This window comes from Bos taurus, chromosome Y, assembly GCF_002263795.3.
Source record: "Bos taurus isolate L1 Dominette 01449 registration number 42190680 breed Hereford chromosome Y, ARS-UCD2.0, whole genome shotgun sequence".
Classification (NCBI taxonomy): domain Eukaryota; kingdom Metazoa; phylum Chordata; class Mammalia; order Artiodactyla; family Bovidae; genus Bos; species Bos taurus.
This window is the reverse complement of record NC_082638.1, coordinates 7,668,439-7,684,548: the sequence shown is the minus strand read 5'-3', so window position 1 is coordinate 7,684,548 and position 16,110 is coordinate 7,668,439. Positions and strand designations below refer to the sequence as shown.

The following is a 16,110-nucleotide window of genomic DNA, read 5'->3' as shown; positions in this document are numbered from 1 at the left end:
CTTGCTATAAAGAAGGCTGATTTAGCTTATACCTACAAATTGATAAAGCGATAAAGCAAATTGTTTCAACAACCTTGAATATTTCCATTTTGAAACAGAAAATCCAAAAAAGTGTTTTGTGTGGCAAATATTTTGTCTACCTAGTTTTTTGAACACTACCAGTAGGAGACCCCACCCCAGTGTTCTTGCCTGAAGAAACCCAGGGACGGTGGAGCCTGGTGGGCTGCTGTCTCTGGGATCGCACAGAGTCGGACACGACTGCAGCGACTTAGCAGCAGCAGCAGTAGGAGACCTACCAAATGTTTAACTTTTTGTCACAGAGGAATGGAAAATTGTTTTTAGGAAGGAGGTGAAAGGTATCCTGAACTCATTCAACATGTTTTCTTCCATGTAAAGGCCCTGCTGCTGCTGCTGCTGCTAAGTCACTTCAGTTGTGTCCAACTCTGTGCGACCCCAGAGACGGCAGTCCATCAGGCTTCCCTGTCCCTGGGATTCTCCAGGCAAGAACACTGGAGTGGGTTGGCATTTCCTTCTCCAATGCATGAAAGTGAAAAGTGAAAGTGAAGTCGCTCAGTCGTGTCTGACTCTTAGCAACCCCATGGACTGCAGCCCACCAGGCTCCTCCGTCCATGGGCTTTTCCAGGCAAGAGTACTGGAGTGGGGTGCCATTGCCTTCTCTGGTAAAGGCCCTATAGCGCTGCAACTTCTAGGGAACTGGAAGAGGGCTATGGCAGGACTGCATTTCTTTACATTTCACCCCCATCACAGAAGCCTGAGGTGACAGCAAGCCTAGATACAACCACTTATCTGTTCAGCAGGCTGATTTCGTGCCGCAAACAGACCTAAGTCTGCTGCCTCTCAACAGTATAGATATCAACCCCCCAGGGCCCTGTGGTTTTGGAGTAGTGCATTACTAGTTGCCACCAGACCTAGATCCAGTGAAACCTAGACCAGTAAAATAAAATACTTAGAATCTGCGCGGTGAGGCAGGTGCTAAACCAGCATCCCGAAAAGGTGCGTTATCAACAGGTCATTCAACGTATAATTGTTCAATTGTTACGTCACTGCGTGACGCGTTAACATTAGAAACTTGAAGGGTACAGTCGTTGCCAGTAAACTGGACGGGTGGCCAAACCCCCGCAGCCTGGCAGAGTCTAGACGCCAGCACGTGCTGCGGCCTCCCTGTCCGTTTTCCTCCTCTCCCCACCCCCGCTTTCCCCCAGTATCTATCCACCCTCCTTTGAGGCCATCTGCCCACCTCCTATTTTTTTCGCCTATTCATTATCGTTGACCAGTGTACGAAATGACCAACACGCTGGACACCTGCGGTCAAGTGTTCCTCAACGTTTTTGGATTCAGGGCTTTTTGATAGTTTCGACATTGTGAAGCTTCCTAAAGGTGGGCGAGGGTATTTGAAACAGAGACATTTTACAGAAATTCAGATTCGTGGAACTAAAACAGAAGGGCATCGCAGAACTTTAGAAGGAGTTGCGAAACTACGAGGGCGGGGAGGGGGTAAGGAGGATTGCGGCGTACAGGTGTTACGTTTAAATACACCCCCAAGTAGTTTAAACAGGTAGACTGCTAGTTCCGCAAAATTCCAACATCCCGGGGCGGGGCGGGGTGGGGGTGGGGAGAGGAGTTCTCGCGAGTTTTGAGACCGTGTGATGGACGGGATTGGCTAAAAGATCCCGCGAGATTATGACCTAGCTAACGTGATTTGGCCAGAAGTAACGGTAGATTTAAAGGAAGTGGGACAGGGGTTGGGGTCATTCAAGAGAGTTTGTTTCCGGTAGACCAACCTGTGAGCCGGTTCCCGCGGGAGTCGTTTCAAATACTGATACGCTAGACAAGCCATTTGAGACAGAGTTCGCGCCTTTCTTCAGGCATGAGTCATGAGGCGGTGAAAAACGTGCAGGAGGTGGATCAGCAGGTGAGTCAAGATGTTCCTATCTCGCCTTTCTCCGTGGGCATTTTTCTCAGGATTAATTTGACTTGTGGAGCAGTGTTGAATTGCCACCTTCCTCTTCCTTTTGCTGGTTCCTTTATCAGGCTATGGTTGAACAGTGAACAAAAGAGGGGAAAGACCGACTTCAGGCATTCGTGGGGGGCGGGGAGGCGCGATGGAGAAAGAAACTAGTTGGTAGCGTTCTGACTTCGTTTACCTACTGTGTCATGACCACTCACAATGGCGGATTTTGCGTTTGCGCGATCTCGGAGCGGCGTGTTTGTGCTAGTACCGACTGATTAGTGATGACTGGAGGTACGCGGTATTGGCCCACTTTTTTTCTGTTGAGATTCTTGGCTTTGGCTGTACGGCACTGATTTTAGGCACAGAGGTGTCGTTGGTACACAGGCGTACGGAACTAAGTGGGAAGGGGGTTGGGCACTGGGCCTTATTCCGGAGCAATGGCGGCGGCCTTTGTATAACCGTTGCACTGCTTTTCAGCGCTGCGCTCCTCTCACTAAACCCCTACGCTTGCGTGGTGTGTGCTTGTGGGACCCTGGGGGACGATTTTATTTTTCGAAAATAAAACGGCAGGTTTGTTCTTATTTCCTTCCCGGATTTCTTTCCGCTGTACTTTTGACTGAATACCTCAGGTGATGAGGTCCTGTTTCCGGAATGGAAAGCTTTGAGACGCGGAAGACCCGGAAGGGGAATAGGGAGAAGGGGAAGAGCAAACGGTCGCCGCTTGCTTACGTACACTAGTGGAATCGGGAAGCTGGTGGGAAGTTAGAGATTTTTGGTATTTCATTTACTTAAAAAGTTACTGAATGGCCGCTAACGAGAGGGTGTTAACTTTGGAGTCGTCGTACTGTGTCGAACGTGTCCTAAGGTTAAGCGTTTGTCTTTGAGTTTCATCTGAGAGAAAATAACTAGAAAAGAGGAGATTAGCAGGAAAACTACATGTTATTGTTTCCCTGTTCCTAACGTGGAAAACATTCAAAATGTCAGTCAAGAAGTGTTGTCAGTCTGTTGCTCTCCTTGGAGATGTTCGGAATTCGGAAGAGAATACGGTATCGAAGAAGAATGATTTTACAGACTTGTTTTGCATTTCTGAGAAATCTTATTTCATCTTCGCGTTGTTGCCTTCAGAAAAACTCCAGGGTTTTTAACTCTTAAGTGTGCAGTTTATCTGAACTTTTGTTTTGCACGTTTAGTGATGGATGGTGCTGGGAGGGAGTAGGGGCAGGAGGAGAAGGGGACGACAGAGGATGAGATGGCTGGATGGCATCACCGACTCGATGGACGTGAGTTTCAGTGAACTCCGGGAGATGGTGATGAACAGGGAGGACTGGCGTGCTGCGATTTATGGGGTCGCAAAGTGTCGGACACGACTGAGCGACTGAACTGAACTGAATGAAGGTGAAATTAAAGGTGCCTGTCTTGTATAAACTTTTAATGTCATTTGGCCAGTCTCTTTGCATTTACCATAAAACGGCAGGTAATAAATACTGCCTTCACAGTATGGTAAACATTAAATGATAACAATAATAAATGTCACATTGCACACCAAGTGATGGGTGGTGCTGCTGCTACTTATGAATTTATTTGAATTAAAAAGTTGCACACTGCTGCAATATAAAGTTTAAAACATTAAGTTGCTGTTGCTGCTTACAAATTTCTTGAATTGAAAACTTATACACCATACGCCAATATACATTTTTCTTTAGTTGTTTTTAAGTTATATAGTATTTAGTGAATAAAGAAATTAAGGAATCTTCAGCTTGCCCAGAAAACAAGTGACTTTGAGACTAACTTTTGGTGACTGAGGAGATTTTACTATGTAGAATTGCTTGGGGGAAAACTTGTTTTGGATGAATGTATTTGAACTGTCTGTACTTGCGTACTTCTTGGCATGCAACTCCTATTTTTGCCTTTGCCATAATTTGTAGACTTATACAGGGTGTTAAAAATAAAGAGCTTATAATGATAGTGTGTATGACTGGAATTTAGGACTTCTAATTTGTCTTTTATAATGCTGTCTGTGTTTGATTTTTCCTTTTTTCAGCATGTGAACTATTAATATCTCTGTTCTCCTAGTTGGCTGATCTAAACCTGAACTCTGATAATAATCAGAGTGGAGGAGGAAGTACAGCTAGCAGTAAGTAAAATTTTTGTTTATTTAGAATCTATTAATATCTCATTATACTTACTAATTTTAAATTCAAAAACCATTCTGTGACTATATAAATTTATAAAGTAATTTGGTATGTTTGGATAATAAAAGACTAGTTGGTTCTTTTCAAGTGTGAACTCTTAATCATTCCAAAGAAAGTTAATATTCACACTTTTAGAAAACCTCTTAATACTCAGAATGAATCCTTGTCAGACATGGAGGTGAGGATATGTTGATCTTCTTTTTAATTGACCTGAACTTGAACTGTTAAACCTAATAATGGGAACCTGTGCAATTGTGTGTTGTGGCTGTTGCTCATTTCCCATGAAGAAATTGAGCTTTTCTGAGGGAACCTGGCTTTACTGATTGTTACGCAGTAATTTGGAGAAGGCAATGGCAACCAACTCCAATACTCTGGCCTGGAAAACTCCGTGAACGGAGGAGCCTGGTAGGCTGCATTCCATGGGGTCCCGAAGAGTCGGACATGACTGAGTGACTTCATTTTCACTTTTCACTTTCATGCCTTGGGGAAGGAAATGGCAACCCACTCCAGTGCTCTTGCCTGGAGAATCCCAGAGACAGCAGAGCCTGCTGGTCTGCCATCTATGGGGTCGGGTCACACAGAGTCGGACATGACTGAAGGGACTTAGCAGCAGCAGGTGGTAATTAGAACTTTAAATATTAACCATGTTATTAATGAAATATTAACCATGTTATTAAAAGTTATTTGAAAAGTTAAATCTTGGGAAAAGAGTAGGGTTTCTACTATGTTTTTATTTGCTACTTGTTAAGTTAGTGTCACTGTTAAGCAGATAGGGACAGGAAGTTTGTGACAGCATGTCTCAGCTTGTACCTTAATTTCCAAGAGAGCAGTTGGTGAACTCTGAAAAGCCTCTTCAAATCTGGTTAATTTATACATTGTTTGTCACTATATGAATTTTTAAAAGATTTAATTCTATCACCAGTTTTAAAGTACTTAATCTCAATTAAAATTAGAGATTTAGTTTTAATTTGGGTTTCCTATCAGTTTCTCCTTAAAATCATCTTTCCTTTCCAGTTCTCATTGTTTAAATTGTTTAATGTTTGTTTTGCCAAAACAGAAACAGCTGAGTTGAAATTGGTTAACAGACTTAGGGCATATATACCATCTTTCCTAGTAGCGTGTTCTATTGTGTATAGTAATGGTTATATTTGTTAAATTTTACATTTCATGTGACAATTTTCTGAAAGACCAGTGTCTTTGAAAATAATTATATACTGGTAGCTGTTGAAATATGTTTAGTTTTAGAAGGTTTTTCCTTAATTAAATTCAAAGAATAGCTGTTATAAAAGTGTTTTCTAGGATGAGTTGTTTTTTGTTTGATTTGGCATGCCACAAGGCATGTGAGATCTTGGTTTCCTGACCAGGAAGCTAACCTATGTACGATCTACAGTGGGAACACAGAATCTTACTTGATCAACAGGAAAATCCCTAGGACCAGCTATGTCTGGGAAATGTGATCAATTTTTAATTTTACATTTTTTCTTATAGAAGGGCGCTATATACCACCTCACTTAAGGAATAGGGAAGCATCTAAAGGTAAGTGGTTATTCAACTTTTTCTGCTTTGAAAATTAAAGCTGCAAGAATGAGGTCACTTTGGGAATGTGTACACATTTTTCTTCTTTGCTTTCTGTTTTCAAAAATTACTAGTTCTTTAGAAACATTCATGTAATTTTATATCATGTGAATTTCTTATTCCTTTTAACCAGCTCTGAGCCCAAACTTTCACTGGCATATTTTCACAGGTATTATCTTCTCAGGGGTGGTATTCATTCAATGATTGTTGTTTTTCTGTGAGGGTTTTTTTTTTTTTTTGCTTATTGTAATTTTTTAATGGAAAAGAGGATTTAAGATAGGAAAATTCTGTTTGCTAGTGAAAACACTTCTCAATCTTCATTCTCTTTTCCAGTGTTTTGATAGTAATTTCAGTGCTCTTTGGTGTAAGTCACAAGATTGAGACAAAGGACAACTCTGTCTTTAAAAAGACAGGAAACTTGTAAAAGTCACCTTTTCTAACTCTTACCTTTTTTGGAAGGATTTTATGGTAAAGGCAGTTCAGGGTGGAGTTGTAGTAAAGAAAAGGATGCCTACAGCAGTTTTGGATCTCGAGATTCAAGAGGAAGACCCAGTTACTTCAGTGATCGAGGAAGTGGATCAAGGGGAAGGTAAATTATTGTCATCTTGTAAGTGTGTATAATATAGCATTTCAGGAATCAACTGTTAATTTGATGTGTCCTCATTGTACTTTCCATGACATTTAATTATGTTGTTTTTCATTAGCAGACTATTCTTCCATTATAGATTAGTAGGTTTCCCTCCCGTCTGTGCTTTGCCATGCTGCATATTGGGATCAAAAGCATGTCCCCTGCAGTGGAAACACAGAATCTTAATCTCTGAACCACTAGGGAGGTCATCCTATAGATTAGATTTTAAGCAAAATATTGGTTATTTGTTTTTAACTCTAAAAGGTCTTTATTGGTTTTAGTCTGTTTAACAGGAATTAAAAGTAGTAAGAGTATGCTGCTTGATATATATATATATATATATCTCTCTCTCTCTCTCTCCAAATATTTCTTGACATTAATGTTACGCCTTTTTCAATTAAATATGTATAAATTACAGATAACCACAGCTAAATTGGAAGATCTTATTTTACAAATGAGTTACCTAATATTGAGTTACTAGCATCTTTGAAGGTTACTTGTGACCAGTAATTGAATTACTAATATACAGCTATGTTTTTGGAGAGGTGATAATATGATATGGGCTAAATGACATACTCTGTAATTTGTTTGCTTGTGCTGTTTAGGTTTGATGATCGTGGGCGGAATGAGTGTGAAGGTTTTGGCAGTCGTGGTGACAGAACTGGCTTTGGCAGATTTGAGCGTAGTGGACACAGTCGTTGGTGTGACAAGTCAGATGATGATGACTGGTCAAAACCGCTTCCACCAAGTGAACGCTTGGAGCAGTAAGTTTTTGATATTTATGTTGATAGGAAACTTGCCATCTAGCATCGTACATATAACAATCATTTCATTTCAGGGAGCTCTTTTCTGGAGGAAACACTGGGATTAACTTTGAGAAATATGATGATATACCAGTAGAGGTAACCGGCAATAACTGTCCTCCGCACATTGAAAGTGTAAGTATTTCATTTGACTTTTTAACTGTTGTTTACAGTTACTGCTGAAAATTTCATTGGGTTATGAGAAAGGAGAGACTGAGACTCTCCTTTCTCTGGGTTATGAGAAAGGAGAGACTGGTGACTAATGTCACCATTTTGAGGAATCCTAAAATAGGAAACATGTCAAATATACAGAAAACCTCAGAGCTACTTTGTTGTAGATTAGACCTTCAGAAGTCTGTTTTCTTACAAATAACTGGATACTTTCACCTAAAATCCAAAGCAGCTGTACATTTAATCACCGACAGACATTTAACTAGTAATTTCCATTCTGTTAATATAAAACAAGTTGCTGCAGAACATTAAGGCATTTCTGTCTAGTTAGTATATTTATTTGATTGATCTGGTTAAATTTTATTAACAGTTCAGCGATGTTGCAATGGGAGAAATTATTATGGGAAACATTGAGCTTACTCGTTACACACGTCCTACTCCAGTGCAAAAACATGCCATTCCCATTATTAAAGAAAAAAGGGACCTGATGGCCTGTGCCCAGACAGGTAAGTTCATTAATGAAGAATACCTGGACTAGCTTTGTAAAAACACTACATTATATAGAGAGGCCTGTGTCTTATATTTAACTTGATTTATAGTTAGGTAAATATTAGCTGGGCATATCTCTTATGTCTTTCAATCTTTTGGATAAAACTAGAGTTTTTATCAGGGCATCTTAGAGAAGGCTATAGCAATATTGTCAGCCAGTTGATATTGCTGACTTTCCACTGAGTACACAGCAGGGGAAAATTATGGAGTCGGTGAAGGGAAAGTTAGCAATATAATTGGGATAGGAAATGTATAGTCAGGGAAGAACCTGTGATCTTGAGAAAGGAAAAGGTGCCTCTCATCCTTAGTGTTTTATGAGTTTGGGACTGAGAGGTCTGTAGTACTGTTTTGTCCTGTATCAGAACTTGGCATAGGTAAAAGAGTGCAGATCTTAACTTTGGTTATGTAGTGAACTTTTTGTATGGGTATGTGTTTGTAAATATTTTAAATTTAAATCATTTGTCATTTTTTATACTTTTTTTTAAGCAGTAGATCACTTCTTTTATATGTAACTGGCCTTTGGGACAAGACCAACACTTATTTATTAAAAAATGCTTTCTTGCAGCAGTTAGTACCCATGGCTTTTATTTTGCAAAGTGAGAGAATTATCTACAACGTCCTTTGTTAGTAGGGTCTTCATCTTCAGAAAGTTTGTTGATATTCTGCTAATTACAGAATAACAAAAAATTTTGAAGTAGAAGTTGATGCCAATTTAAAAGGAAAAATAGTTGGTTCTTCTGTATATTATTGCAAAGAAGTATATGTTGATCTGTTAAAGTGGATCACAAATCATCCAGCATTCTTCACTTAGTTGTATAAATGCATTTGTCACATAATTAGGCATTAAGTAAAAAAAACTCTTTCTCACTAAATGGGTATTTAGAATACTTTTTTTATTATTCAAACTTAATAAGCCATTATTTTTTTAACAGGGTCTGGGAAAACTGCAGCATTTCTTTTGCCCATCTTGAGTCAGATTTATACAGATGGTCCAGGCGAGGCTTTGAAAGCTGTGAAGGTAGGGATTCACTTATAAAACAAAAAGCTTTTGCTTAGAACAATTTTTGTAATCATCTGTTGAAACTTTTCTTTGAAATAAATACACTTTCTTTAGTCTGTTAACTCAATAAAAGTTCATTTTCAAATGTAGTTCCTAAATTACAGAGGGGATTTTGTTGTCACGAACTTTAGAAATGCATAGAAAAAGATTTGAATCTTTGAGCTTAATTATAAATTGTACTTAATTCTTAGGAAAGTGGAAGGTATGGACGCCGTAAACAGTATCCAATCTCCTTGGTTTTAGCCCCAACAAGAGAGTTGGCTGTACAGATCTATGAGGAAGCCAGGAAAGTAAGTATGCGACTTGCTGATAATTGACTTTTTAATAGATTCTAGTGTAATTTTTATGACCATCTAATAAATTATTGCTTGTAGTTTTCATACCGGTCTCGAGTTCTTCCTTGTGTGGTATACGGTGGTGCTGATATTGGTCAACAAATTCGAGACTTAGAACGTGGATGTCACTTGTTGGTGGCCACTCCAGGACGCCTGGTGGATATGATGGAAAGGGGAAAGATTGGGTTAGATTTCTGCAAGTAAGTTGACTTTTATATAATTACTTAAATGAAAAGTGAAAGTGAAGTCGCTCAGTTGTGTCCAACTCCTAGCAACCCCATGGACTGCAGCCCACCAGGCCCCTCTGTCCATGGGATTTTCCAGGCAAGAGTACTGGAGTGGGGTGCCATTGCCTTCTCCACTTTATATATTAGTAGTCATCAATTTTGTAGTATTTTGTAAAGTATAGCTAATTTGCTTGGTTCATTGTAGCAAATAACAGCTAATTTGGCTATGTGATCTGTATGTGGTTTTACATAGTGAAATTTGAAACTCAAATATTATGATGAATATATTAGTGTAATTCAGTATAGAGACAACAATAATTAAGTTTCTCATCAAATTCTAAACTATCTTTTTAATAACAGATACTTGGTGTTGGATGAAGCTGATAGGATGCTGGATATGGGATTTGAACCTCAGATACGTCGTATAATTGAACAAGACACTATGCCACCAAAGGGTGTTCGCCATACCATGATGTTTAGTGCTACTTTTCCTAAGGAAATTCAGGTAGTTCCTTTTTCTGTTAAAAAAGAACATTTGTGTAGATGTTATTTTCAGTTAATGTTAGTTAAAATAGGAAAAAATTAGACTTTCTTCCCTCTTTCAGATGCTTGCTCGTGATTTCTTGGATGAATATATCTTTCTGGCCGTAGGTAGAGTTGGCTCTACCTCTGAGAACATCACACAAAAAGTAGTTTGGGTGGAAGAGGCAGACAAACGGTCATTTCTGCTTGATCTCTTAAATGCAACAGGTAAAATTTTGAGTAATTACATTGCTAGGAATAAAGAGACTATTAAAATACCTTTAGCCTGTACCCTGTGTTTACTCACCTTTCTGACCATGGAAGTAAACCTGCTTTTTCATTATTTCCATGTGCATTCTTTATGAGTGCAAAGAGAAGTAACTAATTAATATTTAGATCAAGCAATGATGCAAAGTTACTATTAGTAAAGAAAACCTTTTATCAATAATTTTTCAGGGACAGATTCACTGACTTTAGTTTTTGTGGAGACAAAAAAGGGGGCTGATTCTTTGGAGGATTTCTTATACCATGAAGGATATGCTTGTACAAGTATCCATGGAGACCGATCACAGAGAGATAGAGAGGAAGCACTTCATCAGTTCCGCTCAGGAAAAAGCCCAATTCTAGTGGCTACTGCTGTGCGTATATTTTCTGCTCTCTTTTTTTTTGTTTGTTTGTTTTTTTGTTTTTCAATTACCCATCTTTGAATACTGCCTTATTTTAACAAAAATTACTTTTTTAGGTGGCAGCAAGAGGACTAGACATTTCAAATGTGAAACATGTCATCAATTTTGATTTGCCAGGTGATATTGAGGAATATGTACATCGGATTGGCCGTACAGGACGTGTAGGAAACCTTGGTAAAGTGGTTGCTTGATGGTTTGACACAGAATTTTAAATCCTAGAACCTGTTTTCAAGGGAAAATTGACATAGGATGTCAGACAGTTTAATATTGCATATTGTTTATATTTTTGTTTTCTGATCAATGTTCTAGACCTCATTTACTTTTTTTGAATTCTTGTAGGTCTTGCCACCTCATTTTTCAATGAAAGAAATATAAATATCTCAAAAGATTTGTTGGATCTTCTTGTTGAAGCCAAACAAGAAGTGCCATCTTGGTTAGAAAACATGGCTTATGAACACCACTATAAGAGTAGCAATCGTGGCCGTTCTAGGAGGTATGGATTGTTTTAAACCTTTGTTGTTAATATCATTTGGGAAAGGAATTTTGTCCAGGGTTAACTAAAAACACTGCCATTACTACTGTACAAGTGACATTTTCAGAAAGGATAATGTGGAGTAAATGTTAATGTGAAAGGATGATGTAAGTAAATGTTAAAGGATAATGTGGAGGAAGAAGCCACATGAAAATGAGTTGAAGTTGAGGATTGGGAAGTTTATGCATGGAAATTGTTGTTTTATTTAAATTATGTTCTTAAAAAACCATCATATCTTTTTCCTTGTAATATAGATTCAGTGGAGGCTTTGGTGCCCGTGATTATCGACAAAGTAGCAGTTCTGGCAGTTTCAGCTATAGTAGTGGTCGTGCAGGCAGCAGCCGCAGTGGTGGAGGTGCTCATGGCAGCAGCAGAGGATTTGGTGGAGGTAGTAGTAGAATTTTCCCCCTTTTATATTTTTGCAAGGGCTTCCTCCCTTTTTCAAAGCATAATTTGATAAATTTTATTTGTGAAGAACACAACCAAATAATGTTTCTTATTAGGCTTTTTTATTAGGCTTATATATATTTGGCTTTATACTAAAAAAAACCAGAAAAAGAAAATATGGCTGACCTAATTTTTTTTTTTTTTTTTAACATTTCTTGATAGGTGGCTATGGAGGCTTCTACAGTAGTGAAGGATATGGCGGAAATTACAGCTCTCAGGGGGTTGACTGGTGGGGCAACTGAATCTGCTTTCCAGCCAAGTCACTTAAAAAAAAGCTACAATGGAAACCACATGTAACTTTGCCAGATTGTTTTGTGTATAAAGGAGATCTTGTAGTGCATTACCCATAGTGATTCTCCTGAAAATTCAAGGGAGCTTAAAGCCAAAAGAAAGAAAAAGAACAACCAATAATTCCATTGGTTTGAAAACTTAATTGCTGTAGTTTGGATGAACTCCCCTCTGCTTGTTTCCACCCCAAACTGCATTTATAATTTTGTGATTGAGGATCATTTGTTTGTTAATGTACTCTGACTTTATAGACAGATTATTTGATGTCCGTTGGCTCAGTAATGCTCAAGTTTTCAGTTGTGTTCATGAAATAAGTTCACTAAATTTGGGCTAAGATCACACCTTGGCACACAGATGTGATACAACTTATTTAACAGGAATTGTTAATTTATTTATAAGTATTACAAAGTAAGAAAACTTGAGCAGTAACTTGCATTGGACTTAATGTTTGGAGATTGGGGAGAAAAATACCTTACAGCAGAATTCCCTTCTGATGTGGCAAACTGTACTAATTTAACTTTGTATTTGCTCATTCTATCTGGATAGGCATTTATAGTCTATAAATAAGCCATTCTGGTCATGATAAGATTACATGTATGAATACATCCATATATTTTCAAAGCACTCTTGAAGGTTAATGCAAGTAAATATAGCAGTTCCTCTTAATTCTAAGCTAGGCAAGTCTTGGGTATATGTTACTACGGGAAAAGTTTGAAAGTTCGATTTTAAAAAAGTGTTTAGTGGAAGTTTCATCTAATTAGATTTTTTTCGTGCCTGCCATAAGTAAAATTAAAACAGTAGAATGGCTGACCATGCCAGTGACCAGTCCTTTATGGATCTGCTTGGATTTTGGTCTTGAATGCATGCTAGTGTTAACGTTTTTTGGTCAAGAGGATATGAGCAGGAGGGATTATGCAGCAGGCTTTTATTTTATTGCAGATGTTCTTTACTCTCTTTACTCTGCACTGAAATGTTAAAATGGCTTACATTTGTGGACTTTGTTAATTGGAATAACAACAAACAGAAATCCTTGAGATTTCACGGGTTAGAAATAACGTACTAAGTTGCTCGTGGTGATCTTTCTGTACAGTACAGTTATATTTTAGTTGCATAGGTTTCCATTGTACTTTACACTTTTCTGCTAAATTTCGCCAAAGATGATTATTCACCAACTAAAGTTGTCTCCTCCACCTGGAATTGGTACTGATTCTCTGGTTGGAAAATGGTGATCTTCATAATCTTAACAATGGCATAAGAAGGCAAAAGTTTTTTACAAGTGCAATAATATATTTTCAGGTGTATTGTGCCTTGTTCTAAAACTATTAAGTGCACTTGACAGTATTGAGGTCATTTGTTACGGTGCTATTTCAATTAGGATAGGTTTAGACTCTTGAACATTTTGCTCATAAATTTTTTACAAAGTACTTATTTTATTGCACATTAGGAGAATTTTATATACATATATATGTATGTCTTGTGTGCATGTTCTTAAACTTCAAATCTTATTTTGTCTCTTGGAGATTGTTGAACACGTTTTTTTAGAACTAGATTCTAAAATTTTATTTGGGACCATAGGATGATAGTTGGGAAGAAAACTCTTTTGCACATGACAGATTTTCGATACTACTTTGCTGCTAGTGCTTGTCTGTGTAGTATTTATTGAAACATTTTGACAAATATTTATTTTTGTAAGCCTTAAAGTTATTCTTTTAAAGTTTAAAGAAACTTGACCAAAAGACAGTACAAAAACACTGGCACTTGAATGTTGAATGTCATCATATGTTACATAATAAATTGCAGGTTAGTGTGAGCTTTAATGTTAAGTCTTACTACACTTTTAGTGAAACTAAGCAGACCCAGCATTGACAATGTAGGTAGCTTTAACTTTCTAAGAAAATGTAACACAAAATTCGCAACTTGAAACTATAACATGCCAAGGTTTTGATATATTATCTTAAAACACTTAGGAAGTGTCCACATTTTCAGAAATTCTATAGAGTTCTATTTAGTTACATATGTTATTTATTTTTCAGTGTCTGGCCTACTTCTCAAACATGTGGTTATCTTTGTGTATTGCCAAAATCAGTGACTTACCTTTAAGTTTTGTCAGCCAGCAACATTTTCAGTGAATAAGAATGGATTTTAATTAGCCAAATATAGACATTGAATCTCGTCACTTTAAGTTTGGTAATTGCTTAATGTATCAGTTTTAGATTTCTAGCACTGCATGTGCTGTATTTATTCTGACTTTACTAAAATAAAGAGTTGAATACAATCTTTGCTGTCAGTTGTGGTTTAATGAGAGGTAGAAATGAATTTGTGCTCTCCCCATGAAGAGTTTGAAAGTGAGATTTCTTGGGTGTCTGCAGAACTAGTTTGTGAAAGACCTCTTTTAGTTTTAAGTATTTGAATAAATGACAGAGAAGGTCTAAGGTAGGTATATGGAGAAACAGAATTTTTATTTTAAATCACAGAAATCTAAATGACCTATATAGCATGTATTTGCTTTTATCTATTTAAGAATCAAGAATTGGAATAGGTATGGCACTGTAGCAGAAGTGCCCAGTTTCCAACTTGGTTCTTTCTGATGGCTGATAAATCAGTATTACCACTGTTAATCAGGAACTGATGCTGGCAGCTGCACCAAATAATGGATTTTTGTTAAAAGAACCAAATCAGTTTAACATGTTAACATTACAGTAGTTCTTTGACCATGGTTGTGGTTTTATTTTTAGAGTCAACTTCAGTGTCTTTGTGTCCCCTTGTTAGAATTAACCTCCCATGTTCCCTAACTTATTTTACTGTAGACTGGCTTTCATCTGTAAATCAGTTTGTGTTCTTGTACAGCTTCTTGCAGTCAGCATTCTGTATGTGAGATAAAATATTGTCTATAGTTTCAATCTAACTGCCATGTTGAATTCTGTTGTATGCTGAACTTACCTGAGTTGTTTCCAGGTTGTGGTTATATTAAATTATTTATGACACCTATTAAAGAGAAGGAAGAAAATGACTTTATTCAAGAGGGTCTATATAGGGTCTTGCAGTATGGGAGAAAGACTAGATTCAGCTGCTCTGAATGCATCATGAGCAAATGGAAATTTACAGCCAAGGAGCAAGGTGGGAAGTGGGTGTGAGTGGTTAGAAAAATAGAGGAGAAAACCAAGGTGTGGGGGGTGTATTTTGCTTAACCAATATAACAAGTCTCTTTGCTGAAGGTAGATTTAGGGTAATAGGTAGCACCTGGTGGGTGTTGGGGAACTAAGAACTCTTATTGCCATTGAGAATACTAAAATATTGAATATAGCCTAACTGACCTAGGATTCTTGTTAAAATTAGATAGTTCAAACAATGGATGTCAAAAATTCGAGTCCTAGTTGGAAAATACTCAGAGGAGCACAAGTTTGCTCCAGGATAGAACCTCAGCTTTTCTGAAAGACATGTTCATATCTAGTGGATACATTCTAAAGTAGAATTGGATTACATATTCTGTATCTTTCCATTAGACATTCCCTGTTTTCTAAAGTATTAATTTATTGTTTTACACTTCTTTCCACAATTACCCTCACCATTTTTTGACTTACTTTAAAATTTCAGATATTCAAGTACATGTATATTGAAAATCATTTTAATTGGTGTTTTGCTCTTGACTAGTGATTTATATTTGAGCCATTTTGTTGAGGTTAATATAGGAAAAAGTAACATGACCTTACCAGTTTAAGAACATGTTAACAGGAAAAATAAAATCTGGAATTTGTTTTTCCCATAAAAACAAGTTAGATTAGCAAGATGTTGATAATTATTAAGATTGGGTAATTGGAAACATAGAGGTTCAATTATACATTTGTGTTTTAATGTAAAGAGATTCTTTTTCTCATGTTAAAAATTAGTAAATAATAAACTATGGGGAGATGGGTAAAATACATAAATAGTCTTTTGTTTTTTGTGTTAAAAGTTAGTAATAAGTTGTAGAAAGATGGGTAAAATACATACATGATCTTAACCCTAACCATCACATGAATGCATACTGCAGGCCAAGGAATAAAACTCCAGGAAGCAAGCAAGAAAGCCTAATATGTTAAGAACTATGTAATAATGATTGTTGTATATGAATCATATCAGATCA

The 16,110-nt window shown here is 37.3% G+C and overlaps 1 protein-coding gene across 4 annotated transcripts; it reads left to right on the top strand.

The window, feature by feature from the left end:
• Positions 1 to 1,104: 1,104 nt before the first annotated feature.
• DDX3Y (DEAD (Asp-Glu-Ala-Asp) box polypeptide 3, Y-linked) lies at positions 1,105 to 14,267 on the top strand. 4 transcript variants are annotated; one of them, XM_059883987.1, is made up of 18 exons: positions 1,105 to 1,398; positions 1,797 to 1,933; positions 4,046 to 4,106; positions 5,653 to 5,700; positions 6,199 to 6,328; positions 6,973 to 7,131; positions 7,206 to 7,305; positions 7,712 to 7,847; positions 8,823 to 8,908; positions 9,142 to 9,240; positions 9,325 to 9,485; positions 9,873 to 10,017; positions 10,118 to 10,262; positions 10,491 to 10,672; positions 10,777 to 10,894; positions 11,060 to 11,213; positions 11,507 to 11,640; positions 11,862 to 14,267. In XM_059883987.1, exons 2-18 carry the CDS (start codon positions 1,889 to 1,891, stop codon positions 11,939 to 11,941), a joined length of 1,983 nt encoding a protein of 660 aa, XP_059739970.1. In that variant the 5' UTR covers positions 1,105 to 1,398; positions 1,797 to 1,888; the 3' UTR covers positions 11,942 to 14,267. The 4 variants fall into 4 exon arrangements, with proteins under 4 accessions (XP_059739970.1, XP_059739968.1, XP_059739969.1 ...); XM_059883985.1 differs by having other exon boundaries at positions 11,507 to 11,643; XM_059883986.1 differs by lacking the exon at positions 1,105 to 1,398 and having other exon boundaries at positions 1,744 to 1,933; positions 11,507 to 11,643.
• Positions 14,268 to 16,110: the final 1,843 nt, after the last annotated feature.